We start from the raw sequence: 25,150 nt of genomic DNA on the forward strand, positions 1-25,150 counted from the left end.
CCCCGCCCCGCCCCTTCCGGCGGCGGGCCAGGGCTCGCGCGTGCGCACGGGGAGCCAGCCCCGGGTCTTCACGCGTGCGCACGGGGAGCCAGCCCCGGGTCCCGGCGCGCACGCTTGCACGAGGTGAGAGCGACATGGAGGGTTCAGCTCCGCCGTCGCCGTCGTCCTCAACCGCAGCCTCGGCCTCCGCTCCAGAGACCCCGGCCTGCTTGGAGCAGCTGGACAAAGGGCAGGTGAGCAAGGGGGCGGCGGGGAGTGGGGCTCGGAAGCGGGGGTGGCCGTGGGCTTAGGAGGCGCGGGGTACCGGGTGCAGGCTCCGTGCCCCCGCGGGCGCCCCCGGAGTTGCGGGGAGGGTCGCTGGGTGGCGCTGAGCTCAGCCTGCACCGCGCTTTCCTACCCGTCGACCTGGGCAGGTCGCTTAATTTTGCAAGCCTCAGTGACCCCGGGTTTGAAAGGGGTCTCCGCTGGCTTCGGCTCCTCCCCCGGATCAGAGGAGGCGAGGCCCGTGACGCGCTGTAGCCGGGGGCCTGGCACATAGTAAGTGCTCACTAAATGCCGGTCGTGGTGTGTTCGGCTTTTCCCGGCATCTCTGCCTTCAGCCTTCAGGGCCCTGGCCCGATGCCTTCACGTGGGAGAGGCCCTTTTCTGTGGGCGGGTGCTGAGCGCAATCTTGGGGTGGTTTCTATTTTTTTTTTCTATTTTTTTTTTAAATGATATAGAGAGAGGGAGAGAGAGAGAGAGAGAGAGGCAGAGACACAGGAGGAGGGAGACGCAGGCTCCATGCACCGGGAGCCCGACGTGGGATTCGATCCCGGGTCTCCAGGACCGCGCGCCCTGGGCCAAAGGCAGGCGCCAAACCGCTGCGCCACCCAGGGATCCCTTGGGGTGGTTTCTGATGGAGTCTGATCCCAAGTTGTAGGATCCTGATGGAGATGGTTGTGGGGTGGCCTATTCACCTAGATCTTCAAGAGGAAAAAGGGCGGGAGGACGGTGCAAATGCTAAATTAAATTAGATTGAGATTTAATTTATTTGTGTGTCTCTCCACTTTGCAGATTCGAAAAGCGGTGGAAGCACTGTTGGCACACTCCAGGTCCAGGAAGAACGCGAATGGCTTGCTTTTGAATGAGAATGAGAATTTCTTTTTAATGGTGATATTATGGAAGATTCCAAGTAAAGAACTGAGGGTCAGACTGTAAGTTCTGATTTTCTGCCTTTGACCTTGTTATCTGCTTGGTCATTCTGTGTAAGCGGTTAACAATCGCCCTTTTGTTTCTGGTGGAAACTTTGGAAACTCAAGATAAAAATGTGAGTTGAAATATGTAATTGTGCCTTAAAAAAACAAAACAAAACAAATTCAGGCATGCTTAACTTTCCTAAACATTTCACCAGTTTTCTGGAGCTGGGTAGACAGTTCTACTGGATGCAGAACCTGGTTTTTAGAAGAAATGAGACAGCTTTTGTATTTGTATAGATTCTGTTATCTTTCCATATCATGCTGGTTCCAAGCTAAACTCCTGAGGTCCCAGACTCCTTCATGCAGATGATTAAAAACTTGGCAGTGAGTGCTTTCTGGAAAACAAACCCATGGTGATCACACGTTCTTACTGCTATGGGTAGGACTCTTAGGTCAGAGATGCCTTCTCTGCAGAATTGCCAGCAAATAAAACTTGTATTATATTGTTTTAAGGTTTATTAATTTGAGAGAGAGAGAGAGAGCATATGCACATGAGCATGAGCGGGATGGGCAGAAGGAGAGGGAGAGAGAAATTTAAGCAGCCTCTGCCCTGAGCAGCAGAGCTTGGATGTGGGGGCTCAGTCCCACAACTGGGAGATCATGATCTGGGCCGAAACCAAGAGTCAATGCTTAACCGACTGTGCCACCCAGGTGCCCCAAAATACAAGTTATTTTTTTAGTATAAATAGGTCATCTGTAATATTTGGGACATAAATACTAAAAGAAAACTCACAGAAAGATTAAAGTTTAACTAGTGCTGTATTTTATCTGGCACCCCTGCCTCTGAAGTCTTTCATTTCTTTCTTTATTTCTTTCTTTTTTTTTTTTTTTAAGTCTTTCATTTCTTGAAGTCTCCAAAAAAGCCAGTTGTGCTGAAGAAAGTATATCAGAGAGATGGTTTCTTTTTCTTTTTTTTTTCCCCCATGAGTGGGGACGCAGGGCTGGTAAGGATGGTTAGAAATTGGGATCCTCGGATTCTCTATTAACTGCTGACCACAAACCTGCCCCAGCAAGTTACCTTAGTCGGTTTTGTATCCCTCATGCATTCTTTATTCCACACCTCTGCTCAGGCAGTTTCTCCTTTCTGGAAAGCCCTGTCACTTTCTCTAAGATATCTTCCCAGCTACTCTATTCATGATGATTGCTACCACCTCCTGGCTCCATATCACTCCCCGTCTTGTTCAGCAAGTCATGCGCCTTCGCCTCTTAGACTAAGAAAATGTTTCCTCAGGACATGTAGGCCTAGGAAGTGGGTTACACCTTTTTCTCGTTTTAAAAGACTCAACTGGGGGCTCTCGAGTGACTCAGGTAAGCATCTGCCTTCGGCTTATCATGATCCCAGGCTCCTGGAATCAACCCCACATAGGGCTCCCTGCTCAGCAGAGAGCCTGCTTCTCCCTCTACCTCTGCCTGCCGCTCCCTCTGCTTTTGTGCACCTTTTTTCTCTCAAGTAAATATAAAATCTTTAAAAAAAAATTTTAAAGACTCAACTGTAATAACATATGTTTGTTGGTCCCTGTTGGTTTGCTCCATGTTTTCTGTATTATTTTGCGTAGAGTTTTCTGCAAGGTGAAGTTCTTTTTTTTTTTTTTTTTATAATAGTTATTTTTTTTTTTTTTTAATTTTTATTTATTTATGATAGTCACAGAGAGAGAGAGAGAGGCAGAGACACAGGCGGAGGGAGAAGCAGGCTCCATGTACCGGGAGCCTGATGTGGGATTCGATCCCGGGTCTCCAGGATCGCGCCCTGGGCCAAAGGCAGGCGCCAAACCGCTGCGCCACCCAGGGATCCCGCAAGGTGAAGTTCTGAACCAGAACTATCCTGTTGTTACAGATAGTTCTAGCACACTATAGTACACGTCGACGTATAACAACTTATAAAATAATAACCTCACGTGCGCTACTTTGCATAGTTTTTGATTATATTTTAACTCTGGTTGTATCCCACATATTAATTGATATTTTGTTTTATTTTGTTTATCTGGAGGGGAGGAGCAGAGGGAGAGAGCGAGAGAGAATCTTAAGCAGACTCCACACCCAGGATGGAGCCCAATGTGGGGCTGATCTCAGAACCATGAGATCACAACCTGGACCAAAATCAAGAGTCAGATGCTTAACTGACTGAGCCACCCTAATTGATATTTTATTGATGATTTACTTGAATCTTAAATCTCTTTTCTGTACCATTGAAAATTAGATGTATTTTTACATATTCCTGGTAGAGTATTTGCTTAAATAAAATGAAATTTGTTGAAATAACTGAATTTATTGTGTATTCCATGGACTAGAAATATACATTTTGTCTCTTCTAATACTTTCTTCTTCTGTTCCATCTCTGTATTTTGCAGGGCCTTGCCTCATGGTATTCGATCAGATTTAACAGATATTTGTTTACTTACCAAGGATGAACCCAATTTAACTCCTGAAAACACAGAACGGTTTTACAAGAAGCTTTTGAACAAGCATGGAATTAAAACCATTTCTCAGGTCAGGTGTGGTTAATGTTTTCAGGACAATTAAAAGATGTTATTCAGTCTTTCAGTAACTTTTAAGTCTTGAAGGCTTTACAGAAGCTTGCTCTGTTAGATCATAGTCTGCACTTCCAGAAAATCCCAGGTTTGCCTCTGACTTGGTGCTTCCCTGTTGTGGTTTGTAGTTGTTGGTGTCCTTTCTTTATCTGGCATCCCAGCTCATTTGTCTCTATGTCCCCAGCGGTTAGTACAGTGCTTGGCATGTGTTGGCAATCTCCACGTGTTTACTAAACTGTGGCTCTAGGACATTCTAAGATCTGGGCACAAATTATTAGCCTGAGTGTTTCTCCTTTCTGTTCAAGTTCTTAACATTTCATGTTTTTACTCTTTCTTGTGTTTTCTAGATTATCCCCCTCCGAACTCTAAAAAAGGAGTATAAAGCCTATGAAGCCAAGCTCCGCCTCTTGGGCAGTTTTGATTTCTTCCTTACTGATGCGAGAATCAGGCGGCTCTTACCGTCACACCTCGGGAGACATTTCTACCACAGAAAGAAGTAAGTTTCTTGGTGGTAACTGAATCTGAGCAGAGTGAATGTCATAGATGTGTATACATTCTGTTCCAAATACCTGTGTGTTGTTACAGAGTTCCTGTACCTGTGAACCTTCTGGCCAAGAATTTATCCAGGGAGATTAATGAATGTATAGGTGGCACTGTCTTAAACATCTCTAAAAGTGGTTCTTGCAGGTAGGCAAAAAGTATCCATGTGTGCCTCGTTCAATCTTAGATTCATTTGATGATAATTGCATAAACTTTTTTGTATTTTTATTTATTTATTTATTTATTTATTTATTTATTTATGATTTTATTTATTTATTCATGAGAGACACAGGCAGAGGGAGAAACAGGCTCCCTCGATCCCGGGACTTCAGGGTAGTGGTGGTTACCCTAGCAGACAGAGAATGTGGCTAAACCTTTTTTATTAGGGCTGAGGGGCCAGTTAAGTTTGAGTGCTTGGCAGTTTAGCAGGAGGAGGGGCCTTCTAATCATATTCAGAATCATTTTGAAATCATGATTTCAAATGATTTTCCCACAGGGAGACTGCTTCTCCCTCTGCCTATGTCTCTGCCTCTCTCTCTGTGTCTCTCATGAGTAAATAAATAACATCTTTAAAAAAGAAAAAAAAATAAAAATAATCTGACTGGGAAATCTGTGGTCTGGGGATGGGCAGCTGCCAGTAGGGCAGAGCTGTAGGGGCCTCTGAGTATCCAGTGGTGGCACACACCGTAAAACAGGACTGCCAAGATGCCTTGACTCTGCTCACCAGGGTGGGCAGATCAGAGTATGGTGGGCCAGATGGGGTTTTCTGGGGTTGTCTTGTCTGCAGGTGGTGGTCTCTTAACTGGCTATAATGAAGCAGCTAAGAAGAATTGGTTTCAGACCTGGGCCCTGGCTCTGGTTATAGGCAGACACCAAAGTAGTGGCTCATGGGAAGTGATTAACTAGCAGGTCATAGGCCTGAGGTCTTGGGATGGATGAGCAGCTGGTGGGGGGAGGCAGCAGTGGTCTCCTCTTTTCCTTAGGGAGTGTTGTGGACAGTGAACAAACAGCACAAACACCCAGACCATTCTTTGCTCTCCTTTCATACCCCCTCCTCCTGCAGCCCCTCATTCATTCTCTTTCTCTCTCCTCATTCCCTTCCCCCTCTCCCCTCTCTCCCTCCCTCCTTGTCATCTTTCCATCTGGGAAGTCAAGGGTGTGCTTGCAGGTGGCAGTGAGCACACAGTGGGCAGAGTCTGGTCTGTGGCTGGAGGGAGGTGAGAGCACCAGCCCTGCCTCCTCCTCATGCTGTGACGCCCAGCAGACCATGAGCCTGCCTTCCACCTGGGAAGGTGGGGACTGGCAGGAACAGGGTACACAGTGGCTGAGCGATAGAGGATCTTCCCACTTGGCGTCTACCTGCACCCTGTTTCAGGTGAAGTGATGGTCTTGCCCTTGGCCAGAGGACGCTATTATAGGAGGGATGAGAACTGTTTATCTTAGGGGATGACAGCTGGGCCATGGTAGGGGACCATAATAATGCAAGCATCCCTTCTAGGGGGTCTTTCCTTCCAGAACAGCCCCTCCTCAGAAAAGTTCAAGGGCTGACTCTGACTTGTGTTTTCTAGAATGAAGGTAGAACTTCCTCCAGCCCTGCCTACAAACCCATAGGCCTCACTTCGTTAAGCACAGCTCTTCCATCACCACTTAACAGTATGACATGATTTCAGGAGCAAGGCATTTCTAGAATATGAAAGATAATAATCTCCCTTTAAAATACATTGAAACTAAGCAAAATAAGTCAATCAGAGAAAGACAATTATATGCTCGCATTTAATGTGGAAGGTCATAGGAGAAGGGAGGAAAAATAAAACAAGATGAAATCTGAGAGAGATAAACCGTAAGAGACTTTTTTATTTAAGATTTTATTTATTTTATTTTTTTAAAGATTGTTTTTATTTATTCATGAGAGACACACAGAGAGAGAGGCAGAGACACAGGTAGAGGGATGTGGGACTCAATCCCAGGACCCCAGGATCACAACCTGAGCCAAAGGCAGATGCTCAACCGCTGAGCCACCCAGGCATCCCCCATAAGAGACTGTTAATCATAGTAAACAAACGGTCACTGGAGGGGAGGTAGGTGGGGGATGGGGTAACTTTGTGACGGGCATTAAGGAGGGCACTAATGTAATGGAGCACTGGGTGTTATATACAACTGATGGATCACTGAATTCTACCTCTGAAACTAATACTACACTATGTAAATTAGTTGAATTTCAGTATTAAAAAATACCAGATTCTGTAAAACAATTCTGTAAAACAACTGCAAAAACAAAAATAGTGAAACCCTGAAGATTTTAATGTTTCTGCCTTAAATTTTTTTTAAGGGTCATGTTTTCACGTTTCTCACATGAATGTGCTTTACTTTGAAAAACAAATCATTTTTTAAAATCACTTGTCTAATAGTGTATTAAATTTCAGTACCATCCGTGTTGGCCACACTGGAATGGAGGTTGAACACATCGTTGATAACATCATCGCTGTTGCGAAGAGGCTTTCACAAAAGTTGCCAGAGGTGCGGTCTTACAGATACGCCCATTGATTGTTCATTTAAAAGAAGCAGGACATGGACTGATGATACGGTTTTTGTCTATCGCAGAAGTGGGAGAGCGTGAAACTCTTGTATGTGAAGACAGAGAGGTCAGCTTCCCTGCCCATCTTTTCCTCATTTGTCAGCTGTCAGGATGAAGCCAAGGGAATATGCACTCCTAGTCAGAGGAAAAAGGTGAGTAGAATTTTTAAATACCAGGTAGACTTAATCACAGATATAAACATGGCCCATGAAGAGGAGCAGATTCCATTCCTGCCTGACCTTCAGTGGTTTTCCAGTGGTTGGGCTCTTGTGTGCATTGTTCCCACTTTTCATGTGAGACCCTTTAGTAGTGGTGTGAATAAAGTATATTGAGGTATACGGATCTTGTGTTTATTGATAAGTCAGTGATAAGGGCTGAGTAGGCTCAGCAGGAGCCTGTGTAGTGGCAAGAGGAGCTAAAAGAAAACCTAAATCTAGTTTATTAAGAACTTTTTTATGGGGGATCCCTGGGTGGCTCAGCGGTTTAGCACCTGCCTTTGGCCCAGGGCGTGATCCTCGGAGGCCCAGGATCGAGTCCCACGTCGGGCTCCCGGCATGGAGCCTGCTTCTCCCTCTGCCTCTGCCTCTGTTCCTCTCTCCCTCTCTCTCTCTCTCTCTGTCTGTCTATGATAAATAAAATCATAAAAAAAAAAAACTTTTATGGACAGAATTTAAGGTTGTGTTAGGCTAGCAGGTAACCTTTCAGTTTGGGTTTGCAGGTCTCTAGCACTATTTGTACTGTTGCTCCTCTGCCCCCCAAAAAAGCCAGAACAAGAGAAAATTCAGATTTTTTTTCTATGTGTTAGACCAGTCACCTCTCTTAGTTTGCTAGCACTTTTCTTTAGCCGTGTGTGTGTGTGTGTGTGTGTGTTTAATTTTATTTATTTATTTATTCACAAGAGACAGAGAGAGAGGCAGAGACATAGGCAGAAAGAGAAGCAGGCTCCCCACAAGAAGCCTGGACCTCTGGATCGTGCCCTGAGCAGAAGGCAGGCGGCTCGTCTGCTGAGCCACCCAGACGTCTGTTCTTTAGCCATGATGTTAATCGTGTTCAGTGGGTTTTTAATTTGGGTTGGTTAGTTATTTCTTCTAAAGGTCACTTTTTTTTTTTTTTTTTAAGATTTTATTTATTTATTCATGAGAGACAGAGAAAGAGGCAGAGACACAGGCAGAGGGAGAAGCAGGCTCCATGCAGGGAGCCGGATGCAGGACTTGATCCCAGGTCTCCAGGATCATACCCTGGGCTAAAGGCAGCGCTAAACCACTGAGCCACCCAGGCTGCCCGTTTTGTTCTTCTTCAAATTGGCTTTACTTCTTTTACTTTCTTTTTACCTACCTGTAAATAGCCTTCCAGTTCACCTTCATTCCTGGAATATGTTAAACATTATTTATTTATTATCTGATCCGTCGAGAAGTACCAGTGTTGGTGTCACAGCTGGTCTGTGCATCTGCTGGTTCCTTGTGGGCTCAGTTGTCTTTGTGTTTGCATTTGGGAAATTTTTGTAGAAATAATTGGAAGTGGAGGATGAAGATCTTAATCTAGAGGATTTCCATTTCCATCTCTTGGGTACCTTGGTGCCCAGGGCTCCCTGAAAGCACATTTAAGCCTTGAGATTCCCTGAACGATTCAGAACAAACCATGCTAAGAGTCTGCACAGCTCCACCTCCTGTACATCTTTACCCTGAGAGTAACTCACTAGCCTCCCAGCTTATCATGGGGAGTTCCTCTTAGAATCCCTGCCTGGTGTGGACACTGGGTTTTGATTTCTCTCCATCCGCTTGGACCCCCTGTTAAAAATTAGAGATCAGCAAATACTCTTGGCAAAATTTGCTTCTGGGCTCACTTACCATTGGGTTTTTGTTTTAAAAATGTCTTGCAGGTAGTTGGTTCCCTGATGACTTCAAGAAAAAAAAATTTTTTTTGATATATTTTAACCCTAATTTTTAATTTATTTTCATTGGGAAGATGACCCAAAAAAACCCAGATTGCTGTTCTCAGAAGCAAGGAATCTGAGTTTTTTGCCAGTTGTCAGCAGATTCATTTGAGGACTTTGTGAAAGTGTTGGAATTGCTGGTTAAAATGGAATTGGACACGATTATGGATGTTACCTAACGTGACTGTGTAGTTAAGGATAATGGACCTCTAGCTGTGTAAAGTTGCTGTTTTAACTTCTCAGCCACAACCCTGAAGTAGGGGGAAAAAAATCAGTTGTGAGTTTTTTTGAAACAATTATATTGAGATAAATCACATCAGAATACTCTACATTTAGGATAATTCTTTAGTTCCCCATAAACAAGATCAGCTTTTACAGAAGCTCTGATTGCATACTTCAGATACCCGGGTTCTGAGTCCCAACGTGTAATTCACAGAGCACGCATCTTGCGCTATGAGCCAAAACCAAAGTGGACTTGATGTGCAAATGCTGATAACAGGGTTTGTTTGCTCAGAGTTGGTACAGATTGAGGCACTTTCCAGGAGCTTACAGTTCATAAGAACTGGAAGTGCTACATCTGTGCCATTTATTTGCCAACAAGCGTATCCCTTACTAAAATTATGCTGGGGTCTTGTGTGGGTTTGTTTGTTTGTTTGTTTGTTTGTTTTGTAGGAAGCAAAGAAAAAACAGAAACAAAAAGAGTATCGTGAAAAACAAAAAGAGAAGAGAAAAAACAAAAGGCTTGAGAAACAGGCTAAAAAGGCTGCATCGGCCCCAAAGGAAGAGGATGCGGACCCCAAAATTAGTGATGCTGCTGCGAAGGACCCTGCCCCGCAGAAGGAGAAGATGCAAGCTCGTGAGAAGAAAGAGGCCGGTAAAGGAAAAACCCAGCAGAAGGTGCAAGACGAGTCCGAAGACGAGATCCCACTCCTCGTACCAATAGGGACTCCAGCAAAAGAAAACATAGAGGTATTTTTTATTGATGTTCATTATAATTCTAGGAAACACTGACCATGGCTTTAAAACGCAGGTTAGGGGAGAAATTTGGGCAGTGGTTCCATTTCTAATGGTGCGTCCTGCCCTGCCCCATAATTAGGAAACAGGATCCGGGGAATGACATACAGAAGTTTTATTATCGTTCACTGTAGAGGCACAGATGAGGACACATCATGTACCCTTGGCAATAGTTTTTATATGTAATTCAAAATAATGTTCAGTAAGGAAGTCTTCATAGTGTCCTTGGAGATGCTAATGAAGTTATTGGGGAAAGGGCATAATGTTTGGCTTTTGTTTATTTATTTTAAAGATTGGTTTATTTGAGAGACAGAGAGAGAGAGAGAGAGAGAGAGCATGAGTGGGGGGCAGGAGCAGATTCCCCACTGAGCAGGGAGCCCAATGTGGGGCTCCATCCCAAATTACAGATTTAAGGTCTGTTTGACATAGACCCCAGGACCATGACATGAGCCAAAGGCAGATGCTCAACTGCAGTGAGCCACCCAGGCGCCTCAACATTTGGCTTTTAAATGTATGCACACTTGTGGGGGGAAGGTAGTGAATAATAGGTAGTTAATACTGTGTGCTATAGTTTTTAGAGAATTTTGTTTCTTTTACATTTCTTATGTTTTCCAAATTTCCCATAATAATCCTGTTGTTTTACATTTACTAAAACGAAGTTTTGCTTTGCTGGTTGTTGTCGTCTCTCTAACTTCCTCCCATATTGAACGTGCCCATCGCTGGAGTCCTGTCCAGCAGCAGTCACCTGAGGTCCCGGCAAGTGCAGGCCTCCTGTTGTGCAACACACTTGCCTAAGAGACTCCCAGTCTGCCTTTGGGAAGCAGGGTTTCCCGACAGGCCACCCAGGTGGTTTTGACACACACAGGCTGGGAACCTCCTGTCCTAACCCACAGGCAAGGCGATTATTACTGAAGGTGGGGAAGAGTCAGGTTTGGGGCACAGGCTCTCTGTGATGCCCCCACTGGGCACTTCAGGGGTCCCTACCAAGGGCAAAGGTGGTTCTGTTTTGACTGGACCTGATGGAGATCACCAGGGTCCTTGCTACAGTTTTTAATGGAAAACAGGTGCCCTTCAAAATGCCTGTGAGGCAGAAGTGAAAGCCACCTCCATCTCATTGTATTGAGGTATACCTTTTAGGGGTGACATGATAAAGATACTAGCTCTTGGAGTTACAATATCAGGATTTGTTTTCCCTTGGACTTACTCTGCTTTTTCTTAGGTGCAAAACCACGCTGCAGGAAAGAAGTCTCAAAAAAAGAGTCCTGGTCCCAACAGACCCCGTGGAAAAAAGAGAAAGGCCTGTCCAGGTTTGGAGACCCCGAAGGCTGCAGAGGCCAAGACTCCAGGTAACGGCCCGGAGAAGAAGCCAAAAATCAAAGAAGAGGCAGAGAAAGAAAGAAACTCTTCACTGGGGAAAAAAGACCCAAAACAGAAGACCAAAAAGCCAGGAGCCAGGTTCTTTACTACTGCTAATAAATCTGCAAAAAAAGCTCCCCACACCCCTAAACAGTGGCCCAAAAAGCGCAAAGTACCCCAGTCAACCTAAAAATCAAGAGACTCAAGCAGAAGGAAACCTCCGAACTCCCCAAAGAGCTTTTTGAAAATGCCGGAGTCCCAAGCCCCCACTCCTTGCAGCCTTCTCTGGGCGTGAGGTCAAGACTTAAATATTTTTTAGAACCTTCGCAGGTAATTCTGACGTATGTTCGTGCACAAGAGAACCAGTAGTTGTGAAATAAATCCATTTTTTAAGTTGCCCTTCTGTGTATTTGCTAATATGGCAGGGAAAATACAGTGCTTGTCTGTGCTTCTCTGTGGCTGTCCATTTACTTACTAGAGCCTGCCGTTTACTGCCGAGCGATGCGGGCCTTCCCGACACTGTTGCTTTGACTTGAATCCCTAACATGTGGTCCTTACCCCGTCTGCTTTCCACCTTCTGTTCACTGAGGCTCCGTTACCCTGGTTTGTGCAAACCCTCCCAGTGCTTTTCCTCAGGCCTAGAGTGGGCTCACTGTGGAACTTACGAGAAACCCTTGCTGGGTTTTGGAAAGGACCCTTGAGATCAAAATAATTGGTTTTGGTGGTCGTCGGCCAAGTCTGTGGGTCACTGAGTTAGCGTGCATTCAGTGAGGTTAGTCAACAGGGAGCCGTGGGTAGAGGCACCGGGTTGAATCCAGACCCCTCAGCCTGCGTGGATTTACTCCCATGTACACTGGGAACACTTTGGATGACCATCAAGTATATTCTGGAGCAGGAAAGGACTCTTGAGGTACTCAGCCTCTCCCTGGATTTGAATTGAGGTCCATGTCCCTGGCAGTAAGTGTTGGAGGCACTGTCCTACAGCAGAGGCCCAATGAAGCCTGCTTTCCAAGATAATGTGCTCCAGAAACAAGTCCAGCTTCTGGTGGTCCTCCAGCAAGTCAGAGGAGTGAGAGCTTTTGGTTTTTAGTACTCACAAATTAGATTGTGACATCAACTCCTTACATCACAAAAGCTTCTAAAATACAAAAATGGGATGCCTGGGTGGCTCAGCGGTTGAGCATCTTCCTTCAGCTTAGGACGTGATCCCAGGATCCGGGATTGAGTCCCGCCTCAGGCTCCCTGCGGGGAGCTTGCCTCTCTATGTGTGTGTCTCATGAATAAATAATAAATATTTTTTAAAAAATTGTCATTGGGCTGTTCTTGTAGCTTTCGGGTATACACTTAATGTAGAGCGTTAGCATAATCCAATTGTTCTTGCACAGAAACAAGATGACCTGGGAACGTGGCCAGACTTGCTTCACGTGTTCAGAGATGGAGATTAAAGGACTGTTTGGCAGAGACAAACTCACGTACGTAATCATGCTAGTCTGTCTCTTCGGGACAGAATTTGGGAGTGGGAGAGAGACAGCTGTATGGTTTTTAATCCCAACCTTTAACCAAATAAGGACTTTGCAACACCAAGTGATTCTTTGGCCTGTGACTTTGTCCTGATTGAACATGAGCACCCGTTTACCTTGTCCCTTTGTTTCATTTGAAAATTCTCTCATAAATGGCAGATTTAAACTTAAGCAAGATGCTCATTTTTTTGATGAGGGAAAGCCACGGTGGGGGAATTGGTGAAAATTCTGAATTGCAATGAAAAGGCACAGGTCATGTTGCTGGGTTTCTAAGGCTTAGGCACCATCCCAGCTGACTGATGGGCAGCGAGCCGTCAGTGGTCTGTCTACACAGGGGCCAGGAAGAGTATGGGAAGTCTGTGCAACGGTGAATCATATTCTCAGGGTTACGAGAGTGAGTGTGTGGCTGATTTTTTGTTAAATATTTATTGCTTGCATGTGACCCCGGGATGAGGGGAGAGGGAAAGAGAATCTTAAGCAGACCCTTCACCCAACATGGGGCTGGATCTCAACCCTGAGGTCATGACCTGAGCAGAAAACGAGTCACGTGTTTTAACCCGCTACACCTCACCCAGATGCCCTGTCAGCTGTGTAAGGATTTAAATAGCAAAGAAATCTTTCCATTTTATTAAATATTTGAAGGCTCTACGCTACCTATGTTTCTTTATCCTTAAACTGCTACTGTTTGGGGGGCACCAGAATGGCTTAGTCGGTTGAATGTCCGACTTGATCTTAGCTCAGGTCTTGGTCTCAGGGTTGTGAGTTCAAGCTCCACACTGGTGTGGAGTCTACTTTTTAAAAAATTGCTACTAAAAAAAAAAAAATGCTACTATTTTCCCTGTGTTAATGTGCCCAGCACCAAGATTCCAAGTAGGACTATATGAGCCATAAGAGGCCCTCATCAATCCTTGGGTCTTAAAAGAAATAATGAGTGTGGTGATGGACCACAGATAAAATTTGGATTATAGTGATTATTTCAGGATGATGAGCTTGGAGAGAAAAATGGAAACTATGTAGATTTTTTTTTTTTTTTTTAAGATTTTATTTAGAGGCATCTGGGTGGCTCAGTTGATTGAGCATCTGCCTTCAGATGATCAATGATCCTGGGGTCCTGTAGTTGAGCCCCACATCAGACTTCCTGTTTAGTGGGGACCCTGTTTCTCCTTCTCCTCCCCTCTTGTGCTCTCTGTCGTTATCTCTGTGTGTTTGTCTCTCAAAATATTTTAAATTTTTTAAAAATTTATTCATGAGAGACACAAAGAGCAGAGACACAGGTAGAGGGAGAAGCAGGCTCCCTGCAAGGAGCCCCATGCAGGACTCAATCTCAGGACCCCGGGATCACACCCTGAGCTGAAAGCAAATGCTCAACCACTGAGCCACCAGGAGTCCCTAAATGGTTGGTTTGTTTGCTTTGAGATCTTATTTATTTATTAGCGAGAGCACAAGTGGTGGGGAGGGGCAGAAGGGACAAGCAGACTCCCAGCTGAGCAAAATGCCCAATGCGAGGCTCGGCCCCAGGATTCCAAGATCATGACCTGAGCCAAAGTCAGACGCTTAGCTGACGGAGCCACTCAGGCAACCCCAAGATGATCCAATTTTTTAAATAAGCAAAGGATCGGAATGGACATTTGCCCAAGGAAGATCTACAAATGGCCAACAAGCACAGGAAAAATTGATGTAGGGCAGCCCCCGTGGCCCAGCGGTTTAGCGCCGCCTTCAGCCCAGGGTGTGTGATCCAGTCTCACATCGGGCTCCCTGCACAGAGCCTGCCTCTCCCTCTGCCTGTCTCTCTCTCTCTCTCTGTCATGAATAAATAAAATCTTTTAAAAAAATTGATGTACATCATTAGTCACCAGGGAAATGCAAATCAAACCTACCGGATACTGCTTCACGCTAATAGGATGTCTCTAATCCGAAAGACACAAGATGCATATGGAAAAATTGGGAGGGTGGGCAAAATAGGTGAAGGGGATTAAGATGTACAAACTTCCAGCTGAAAAATAAATCCAGGATGAAAAGTACAAGTGTAGGGAATAGAATCCAAAACGCTAATCATACTGTGTGGTGGCAGATGGTAACTACAGTTAGCCCAGTGAACACAGCTTCATGTATATTGTCAGCACTCTGGTACACACCTGAAGCTGACCTAATATTGTCAACTACAATTTTTTATTTTATTTATTTTTTTTAAAATTATTTATTTATGATAGTCACACAGAGAGAGAGAGAGAGAGGCAGAGACATAGGCAGAGGCAGAAGCAGGCTCCATGCACCGGGAGCCCGACGTGGGATTCGATCCCAGGTCTCCAGGATCGCACCCTGGGCCAAAGGCAGGTGCTAAACCGCTGCGCCACCCAGGGATCCCAATTTTTTATTTTAAAAAAAATATTTATTTATTCATGAGAGACACACAGAGAGAGGCCAAGACAGGCAGAGGGAGAAGCAGGCTCTATGCAGGGAGCCCGACACGGGACTTGATCCGGGTCTCCAGGATCACGCCCTGGGCTGAAGGCAGTGCTAAACTGCTCTACAATTTTTTATTTTTTAATTTTATTTGTTAAATTATTTATTTATTTGAGAGAGATTATAGAGGGAGAGGGAGAAACAGTCCCCACTAAGCAGGGAGCCCGACTTGGGCTTTATTCCAGGACCCTCAGATCATGACGTGAGGGGAAGGCAGACTCTTAACTGACTGAGCCACCCAAGTGCCCCTCAGCTACAGAAAAAAAAAAAAAGACTTGGAGGAAATTATTTCTTAAATATATATATATATATATATATATATATATATATATATATATATATTTTTTTTTTTTTTTTTTTACTAAAAAACTGCCTTTTGGACCAGGTGAGAGAAACTTCCCATTTCTTCTATAGAATTGGTAGCTTGCTTTTACTTAGTGTGCTTGGAAGTCCCTTTAAAAATACTTCTTGCAAGGGCAGCCTGGATGGCTTAGTGGTTTAACACCGCCTTCAGTCCAAGGTGTGATCCTGGAGACCCGGGATCGAGTCCCATGTCGGGCTCCCTGCATGGAGCCTGCTTCTCCCTCTGCCAGCGTCTCTGCCTCTGTGTGTGTGTGTGTGTGTGTGTGTGTGTGTGTGTGTCTCATGAATAAATGAATAAAATCTTCAAAAAAATACTTCTGCAGGGGCACCTGGGTGACTCAGGGGTTGAGCCCTTTGGCTCAGGGTGTGACCCCAGGGTCCTGGAATCGAGTCCCCCATCAGGGGGACTGAATAAATAAATAAAATCTTAAAAAAAAAAAAAGATCCTCTCTCTCCTTCTCCTTCTGCTCCTCCTCCACTCATATACAAGCACTTTATTTTTTAAAATATTTTATTCATTTATTTATTGATGAGAGAGAAAGAGGCAGAGACACAGGCAGAAGGAGAAGCAGGCTCCATGCAGGGAGCCCGATGTGGGACTCAATCCCGGGACCCCAGGATCACACCCTGGACTGGAGGCAGGCGTTAAACCGCTAAGCCACCTAGGGATCCCCTCTAATTATTTTTTAAAAAGCAAAAACAAAAAAATCCAAAAGCTGGTTCATGAAAAAAGAGGACAAATCTGAAAATCTCTGGAAAGCTCAACAAAACAAATATTTTCCTTTTAATAACCAAGAGAGCAGAGGTAGTCAAGCTGAGGGGGAAAAAATTGACAGGAATTATGTTCAGGTTCTTAAGATACTTGAAGTCTAGATACAATGAATGTTTTGTGGACACATTAGTTATCGAAATTGAATGAAGAGACAAAACCCTAAAAATTGCAAGAGAAAATGCAGGGAGATCTAACCTCATCACCATATTCATTCTATGTACAAATCCTGGGTTGTTGATATTGGAATTCAAAGCTTCCCAATTCATTTTAAAGATGGCATTTTTAGTACTCAAACCTAATCATTTTCTTCCCTTTCCTCCTCTCAGAGCCCCTATAACCTGGTCTGGCTAAAGAGAAGTGTAAAACACCAAGCATTACTTTAGTAATGCTTCTCTTGGAGCAGACTCTCCAAGAGAGTGTGTTTGAGGAATGCAAGGATGGTTAAGCATTAGGGAATTATTAACCCAATTTAATGTCCATATATGAAAGGAAAAAAAATAGAAACAAATGCTTAAAATGCAGTTACATAACCGACCAGCAATTTGTGCTTAAAATTGTTTTGTTTTTTTTTTAAGAGGTAGCCCAAAGCCACACCAGGCTTCAATTCTTTTTTATTTTATTTTTTTATGATAGAGAGAGAGAGAGAGAGAGGCAGAGACACAGGCAGAGAGACAAGCAGGCTCCATGCACCGGGAGCCCGACATGGGATTCGATCCCGGGTCTCCAGGATCGCGCCCTGGGCCAAAGGCAGGCGCTAAACCGATGCACCACCCAGGGATCCCTGTGCTTAAAATTGTTAAAGAAAGAACCTGCAGGGACACCTGGGTGGCTCAGGAGTTGAGCATCTGGCTTTGGCTCGGGTCATGATCCCAGGGTCCTGGGATTGAGTCCCACATCAGGCTCCCCACGGGGATCCGGCTTCTCCCCCTGCCTGTGTCTCTGCCTCTCTCTCTGTGTCCCATGAGTAAATAAATAAAATCTAAAAGGGGATCCCTGGGTGGCTCAGCGGTTTGGCACCGCTTTCGGCCCAGGGCATGATCCCAGAGTCCTGGGTTCAAGTCCCACCTTGGGCTCCCTGCTTTTCCCTCTGTCTGTGTCTCTGCCTCTCTCTCTCTCTCATGAATAAATAAATAAAATCTTTAGAAAAATAAGAAAATAAAATCTTTATAAAAAAAAGAACTTGAGTCTAATTTGGTGGCTATTTGATTCTGCAATTCACAAGTGATGCTTCCTACTAACTAGTTTACTCAGAAACTAGTGTCCCTAGGCAAGGACAACACCAATAGTGGGAAGCATTTGGGAGTCCTCTTCCCCACTCAGATTTCTTGTTGAACTTGGCACTGGGCTCCCTCCTATCAGAAAACACACTCCTTGGGCGGCCCCGGTGGCACAGCGGTTTGGCGCTGCCTGCAGCCCGGGGTGTGATCCTGGAGACCCAGGATGGAGTCCCACATTGGGCTCCCTGCATGGAGCCTGCTTCTCCCTCTGCCTGTGTCTCTGCCTCTCTCTTCGCTCTCTCTGAATGAATAAATAAATAAATCTTTTTAAAAAAGAAAAGAAAACACACTCCTCTCAGGCAACTGCCAAAGCTTCCTTCTAGTCCTTCCTATTAAATTAACCTTTCAGGGATCTCTGGGTGGCTCAATGGTTTAGTGCCACCTTCAGCCCGGGGTGTGATCCTGGAGACCGGGGATCGAGTCCCGCGTCAGGCTCCCTGCATGGAGCCTGCTTCTCCCTCTGCCTCTGTCTTTGCCTCTCTCTGTCTGTGTGTCTCTCATGAATAAATAAATAAAATATTTAAAAAATTAACCTTTCATCTTATTTTTTAAAATATGTCATTCATTCATTCATTCATTCATTCAACATGTGCATGAATAGGGGATGGGCCAGGGGAGAGGGAGAGAGAATCTCAAGCAGACTCCACACTGAGCATGGAGCCCAATGCAGGACTCGATCTCATGACCCTGAGATCATGACCTGAGCTGAAACCAAGAGTCAGATGCTCAACCAGATGCCCTTTTAACCTTTCATGTCAAATTTAATCAGTTGTATTTAAGATGTAAAAATCTAAATGTATCCCTCAAGTAGTAACAGAGCTTCAGGAAGATGTCAGGTCAAGCCTACTCAAGTACCCCTGGCACAGGACTTGATTTTCAGAAGCAGTCTCGGGATGTCATGAGATAGCTTTGTGAAACGTATGGAAAGATTATTAAGAACTTCCCATGACCAACACTGTGGAAAGTCTACTCACCTGGTCCCGCTGCCAGAGGCCCCGTGAAGCAGCAGGTGACTTGTGCTTTCGACAAGGGACGTGGGAATTCTCAAGCTCAGGGACGATGGGAAACATGGGGATGAAGTGGGCGGGAGCCAAGAAGGAGGCCTCCCTCCTCTTGACCAAACCATCATCAGCTGAAGCCAAATGAAACCACCTCCATTGAGAGACAGGGGGCCACAAATCAGGATTTCCCGGTTTCCCACCCAGATGGATAACTACTACAAAACAGCGTCCCACCAGCCTCTCCTGGAAAGAGTTTTCTTTCTCAGGCCCTGGGCTTTGGATAAATTGGGGGAAAGCTAAGCCGATGGGTAAGATGCCAATTAGCCAAGAGACACACCAAGAGCTGCGTTTGGCGTTTCGATGGGACAGGAGTTGGCTGTTGTTAAGGAGACACATTTAATCAGGTAAAGCAAACTACAATTTAACAAAATATAAGTTGTGCTGTGTTCAGAAGTCATTAAATTTTTTGTTGTTGTTGCTACCAGGTGAGGTCAGGTATGTTTTTCATAGAAACAGAAACAATCCTGTTCACATAAAAATATGGGAATAGAAAGAGCCTTGTGAGAGCTGTGTCAGAGTTCTGTGAACTTTCAAGGTTACGTGCAAAAATCACATAATGATTTTTTTTATCCAGTTATTCTTACTGAGCTGGCGATCTATCAAGTCCTCAGTTTTTTTGTTAAGAATAAGAGACCTCTACAAAAAAAAAAAAGAATAAGAGACATCTACTTGCAAAACTACTTGTTAGGGTGACTTACTTTCTTAGAAAGTCACTTCTTAGTATTTGGACCTCTTGGTTTGAGGAAAAATAGAGATTCCCAGAGGAACAATGTAAAAAAAACTTATGGATTAAAATAAATACAGTAGGTATCAAAATATAAGTTCCCATAATTGTGAAGTGCTGCTTTAACACTTTTTTGAATATTTTATTTGAGGGAGAAAGCACAAGCAGGGGAAGGGACAAAGGGAGAGAGAGAATCTCAAGCTGACTCCCCCTTCCCCCCACCACCAACCCAGAGCTGCAGAGCCTGATGCAGGGCTTGATCCCACTACCCTGAGATCATGACTCAAGCTGAAACCAAGAGTCAGGCACCCCATTGCTTCCTAAAAATGTCTTCAAATGTCACAAGGCATAGCCAGCACCAGGATTTGCTGGTGGGTTATATGCCAGAGAAATGAAAAGATGAAAATAAGAGGAGTTACTCCCTATTTACCCCATTGATGAGAAACCATGTCCGTCTTTGCGTGGGTCCTGCGTGGTCCTGAGGCAGCAGGCAGCCCGTGTGTCTGCTAAATTAGCCCACTGAGGCAGGGTTTCCTCACGGCTCTGTCCTTAACTCTGCCCCTCACAAGTGGCCCCTTGGAAGTCTGGTGACCTTAAGAAGCTCTTCAGGTCCCTCAGGCCAGGACAAGAGCATCAGTAGGAAACACCTGCAAGCTTTCTTCCCTCTTGCGCATCAACCTCGCTTCCAGGTCATCCCAGTGACAGAGGAAGGGAGAAGGGGACCCTGCGCTGGGGTTCAGTGTCCCCTTTCTGCCTCGTCTAAGCCAGCCTGTCGCTTTTAGCATGGATTCTGTTCCATCTGTGTCTCAGTGAAACAACAGAGCTCGTGCTTTATGTTCCATTTCATGTGTATCTGAGTTAGTTAAAAAATCTTAAATATGCCACCGAATAATATTGCTTTTCCCTTAAATGCAATTATGTTCTGGTTCTTTAAGTGTCTGCTAGCGAACCTCAGACTACCCGGTGTACCCAATTTAGTCGTGGTCTTTCTGGGAATGATGCAGAAGTTTGTGATACATGGCCTCATGAAAAAAATAATTAAAAGAAATTAAAAATATATACTTAGGCATCTGGGTGGTGCAGTCAGTAGGGCGTCTGACTCTTGGTTTCAGCCCAAGGTTGTGACCTCAGGGTCGTGAGATGGAGCCCCGTGTTGGGCTCTGGGCTCAGCGAGGAGTCTGCTTGAGATTCTCGCTCTCTCACTCTCAAAATACACACACATCCTCCTGGATTTTCTGCCAATCTTTTTTTTTTTTTTAAGATTTTATTTATTTATTCATGAGAGACACAGAGAGAGGCAGAGACACAGGCAGAGGGAGAAGCCGGCTTTCTGCAGGGAGCCCAATGTGGGACTTGATCCTGAGACCCCGGGATCATGCCCTGAGCGGAAGGCAGGCACCAAACCCCTGAGCCACCCAGGGATCCCATCTTCTTAAGTTTGCTCTCAGGGCAGCCCTGATGGCCCAGCGGTTTGGCACCACCTTCAGCCCGGAGTGTGGTCCTGGAGACCGGGATCGAGCCCCACATCGGGCTCCCTGCAGGGAGCCTGCTTCTCCCTCTGCCTGTGTCTCTGCCTCTCTCTGTCTCTCATGAATAAATAAATAAAATCTTTAAAAAAAAAAAAAAAGTTTGCTCTCCAGATTTGTCCAGAAAGTAAGTTCTCTGCTAGCAAGAGGACGCTTGATAACACATACGAACATACTTAAAACTTTATCAGAAGCGCTGTCACGCCTAATGGGGAGAGAGGCTTCTGGTCAACCCTTAAAAAAAAAATCTTGAACACCAACAAAAAATAAATGTATATAAAAAATAAAAATAAACAAATGAATAAATAAAAAATAAAATGTTGGCATGGGGCGGGGGGGAATTTAACTTTTACCTTTTCCTGTCCATCATCCTGCAGATAAGCTCACCATGATCCCGGCGACTGAAGCTCATAGGCCGGGGGCCTGGTTTTCAAGAATAACCCAGGAAGCATGGTCACGGAGATTCTGCAAATGCTTCTGTTTGTTCTACGCTGGATTGATCATTTTGCTGCTTGAAATTGCTGTGGTGGCTTCCTCTGATCAGTTACCTTTCTTCCTCTCAGTGACAATGATGGCTTCTGGCCTTCTTTTTGTCCTCGTTACTGGAGGGATGGCCCTGTATGAATTACGCCAAAACTCCGAGGAATACACCACTCTGGGACAGGAGGAAGGAGAGGGCTGTCACCCCGCCCAGGGTCAGTCAGAGGGTTCCGAAGTAGAAGCAGCCATGGCTAGCACCCGGCTCTAACATTAGATACCTGGATGCCCCGGGGCCTTTTAGCCTCTGAACCTTCCAGGAGTATTGCTTACCTAGAAATAAACTCTGGCTTCAGAAAGCTTTGTTGCCTGAATGTGAGATGTTTCTGTCCCAGCTCACCTATATGAACCCTCCTAAGAAGTCCTCTCACTCTGGGCAGCCCCGGTGGCTCAGCGGTTTAGCGCTGCCTTCAGCCCAGGGCCTGATCCTAGAGACCCGGGATCGAGTCCCATGTCGGGCTCCCTGCATGGAGCCTGCTCCTCCCTCTGCCTGTATCTCTGCCTCTGTGTGTGTGTCTCTTATGAATAAATAAATAAAATCTTAAAAAAAAAAAAAGTCCTCTCTGGCAGCCCCGGTGGCGCAGCGGTTTGGTGCTGCCTACAGCCTGGGGTGTGATCCTGGGGACCTGGGATTGAGTCCCACATCAGGCTTCCTACATGAAGCCTGCTTCTCCCTCTCCCTCTGCCTGTGTCTCTGCCTCTCTCTCTGTCTATGAATAAATAAATAAAATCTTTAAAAAAAAAAAAAAGAAGTCCTCTCTCTCAGATTCTTGTCTGGTGAGGGAAATGCTTTCCTCCTGCTTGTTTCTGTGGCTCCCAGACTTCTGTCTTCCTCCCACCATTGAAGATCCAGCTGTTGCCCCTTATTCTGGTTCTTTCAACTCCTACAGATTTTATTTTTAAAAAAAAAAGATTTTATTTATTTATTCATGAGAGGCACAGAGAGAGAGAGGCAGAGACACAGGCAGAGGGAGATGCAGGCTCCCTGCAGGGAGCCCAACGTGGGACTCTGGGACCTGATCCCGGGATCATGCCCTGAGCCTAAGGCGCATTCTCAACTGCTGAGCCCCCCGGGCTGCCTCTCCTGTAGATTTTAATGTCCATGGGGGGAACCCTCCCAAGAGGGCAGGTGGCCGGCCTTCTTCACCTGCACTGTCTTGTTCTTTTCCCCATCAGATGCCCACCTCTGTGCTCCTGTTTTGCACCTTATCATAAACACTACCTGTGAGACTCCCCAAAACATCATTTTTGGCCCCTCATCCCCTCGCCATGCATTCTTCCTTACTACACACACCTCGTCTATCACTCCTGATGACTTGGTGTCATGCCCTGCACTTGACAGCTCTCTGTTGTGAAGAGTCATCGAACACTTTCATGTCTGGCTCCTCACTCTCCAACAGGGCCTTCACTTGCTTCTTGTCCCATTGGGCTCCTTGGAGTCCAAGAAAACCAGAGCCACACAGTGGGTAAGGTGGTAAAAACAGGGGCACCTGGGTGGCTCAGTGGTTGAGCACCTGCCTTGGGCTCAGGGCATGATCCTGGGGTCCTGGGATCGAGTCCCGCATCGGGCTTCCCGCAGGGAGCCTGCTTCTCCCTCTGCCTGTGTCTCTGCCTCTCTCTCTGTGTCTCTCATGAATAAATAAAATCTTTTTTTTTTTTAAGGTGGTAAAGACAGATTTCACTCAGGAACTATGGCTAGAGTGGAAAAGAGACCACCGTGTAGAGCCAGGCTCAACTTCAAATACAGCAAGGACAAGTGGGGTTGGATAGCCCGGGAGCAGGATGGGTGGGTGGGACATCATGCAGAGGAAACCACACAGGTGAAGGAGGATTCCCGCTGGAGGTGAGCCGGGTGGTCAGACATGGCCTGAAGGATGGTGGGGGTGGGGGCTCCTCACTAGACTAACCCAGCAAGACTCTTGCTAAAATTGGACAAATACAGAGACAGATTTCTGAAGTGCAACCGCTGAGTCCTACCTGGGAAGAGGATTCAGAGGAAGCTGTCTAAACTTTGGTCAAGGAGAGACTGTCGGGATGCCTGAGTGGCTCAGTGGTTGAGCATCTGCCTTTGGCTCAGGGTGTGATCCCAGCATCCTGGGATCAAGACCCACATCAGGCTCCCTGCGTGGAGCCTGCTTCTCCCTCTGTCTGTGTCTCTGCCTCTCTCTATCTCTCTGTGTCTCTCATGAATAAATAAATAAAATCTTTTTTTTTAGAGGATAGACTGTCATTGGAAATACCCCCAATTTTTCACCCCTTCTAACTCTACAGGCCTGGGGACAAAGGAACTTGACTTAAACTATCCACTGTGTCTCTGAATCTACAGCCCCAAACAACTGGGAGCAAATCATGCCAAAAGGTTGGCTGGTTTGTTTTGAACTCATGACCACTCTGTCAAAGGACACTTCTTGTTTCTCTCCTTCCTTTTCGATGTGTCCCCCATACCTTCAGCCCCAACTGGAGATTGAAGATTATTACTTAATATAACTGACTGAAGAAAATTTCTTCCTGCTCCCTCCTCTGACATGTGGGGTTGCACAATGAAAATGATCCCAGTAGCTGGGTGGCTCAGCGGTTTAGTGCCACCTTCAGCCCAGGGCATGATCCCAGAGTCCCGGGATCAAGTCCCACCTCGGGCTCCCTGCATGGAGCCTGCTTCTCCCTCTGGGTCTCTGCCTCTCTCTCTCTTTCTCTCTGTGTCTCTCATGAATAAATAAAATCTTTAAAAAAAAAAAAAAAGAAAAGAAAGAAAGAAAATGATCCCTAATATGTCACCTCCTCTCCCTGGGAGTCCCAGCCCACAAACCCCTACCCAGCAGCCCCCCAGTGCCTCACCCTGAAATATGAACAGAGAGCCCAGAAACTAGAACTTTCGGGAATGTTTCTGCCATGATCAGCAAACTCAGAAGGCTTTAGAGGACTCGGGGACCACGCAGGGAGCAGCAAGAGAATGAAATGTTCTTTCAAGTTGTATTTAACATTTTCAGACATATGGGAAACCTAGTGTAGAAATGAAATAAGTATAGGGTGTTATGAAGGATCAGTGACAAACAACAGCAAGAGCTCTTGGAGCTTAAAAAAATGAAGGCAGATGGCTTTTCTGGCTGTTGGTTGAGTGTCTGACTCTTGATTTTGGCTCAGGTCATGATCTCAAGGTCATGAGATCAAGCCCCTAGTCTGGCTCTGTGCTGGGAGTGGAGTCTGCTTGAGATTCTCTCCCTCTGTCCCTTCCCTTGCTCGGGTGCACACACACTCCCTCTCAGTAAATAAATAAAATATTTTTTTAAAATGGCAGATATTAAAACTCCAAAAATTTCTGGATGATAGAAACTTGAGAAGAACCATCTATAACGGGGAAAACTCAATATCCAACAGTATGTAATTAAAAAAAAAAAGATACAGTAGAATAAGAATAAAACATTTTACTGTCCCTAAAACTGATATCGTAAAGAAGTAATCATAACAGGAAATCACATTAATGGTAATTGTTTCCAAGTAATGAGGTAAGTAGATCTTTGTTTCTTTTTTTTTTTTTTTAAGATTTTATTTATTTATTCATGATAGTCACACAGAGAGAGAGAGAGGCAGAGACACAGGCAGAGGGAGAAGCAGGCTCCATGCACCGGCAGCCCGACGTGGGATTCGATCCCAGGTCTTCAGGATCGTGCCCCGTGCCAAAGGCAGGCGCCAAACCGCTGCACCACGCAGGGATCCCGTAGATCTTTG

At 45.4% G+C, this 25,150-nt stretch overlaps 1 protein-coding gene across 1 annotated transcript; it reads left to right on the forward strand.

The window, feature by feature from the left end:
- Positions 1-42: 42 nt before the first annotated feature.
- On the forward strand, positions 43-11,629 carry RSL1D1 (ribosomal L1 domain containing 1). Its single transcript, XM_041747373.1, has 9 exons — positions 43-233; positions 1,054-1,193; positions 3,584-3,722; positions 4,111-4,259; positions 4,349-4,450; positions 6,727-6,820; positions 6,905-7,030; positions 9,484-9,780; positions 11,045-11,629. Exons 1-9 carry the CDS (start codon positions 135-137, stop codon positions 11,369-11,371), a joined length of 1,473 nt encoding a protein of 490 aa, XP_041603307.1. The 5' UTR covers positions 43-134; the 3' UTR covers positions 11,372-11,629.
- The last annotated feature ends 13,521 nt before the right edge of the window (positions 11,630-25,150 follow it).

This window comes from Vulpes lagopus, chromosome 3 (genome assembly GCF_018345385.1).
Source record: "Vulpes lagopus strain Blue_001 chromosome 3, ASM1834538v1, whole genome shotgun sequence".
In the NCBI taxonomy this organism is placed as follows: Eukaryota; Metazoa; Chordata; class Mammalia; order Carnivora; family Canidae; genus Vulpes; species Vulpes lagopus.

Bases quoted from the DNA above. Each gene is read 5' to 3' on its own strand.
- RSL1D1 (XM_041747373.1), top strand. From the start codon at position 135: ATGGAGGGTTCAGCTCCGCCGTCGCCGTCGTCCTCAACCGCAGCCTCG. The intron at 4,451-6,726 runs GTAGGCAAAAAG...ATTAAATTTCAG, and splicing joins TCTAAAAGTGGTTCTTGCAG to TACCATCCGTGTTGGCCACA. The intron at 7,031-9,483 runs GTGAGTAGAATT...TTTGTTTTGTAG, and splicing joins CTCCTAGTCAGAGGAAAAAG to GAAGCAAAGAAAAAACAGAA.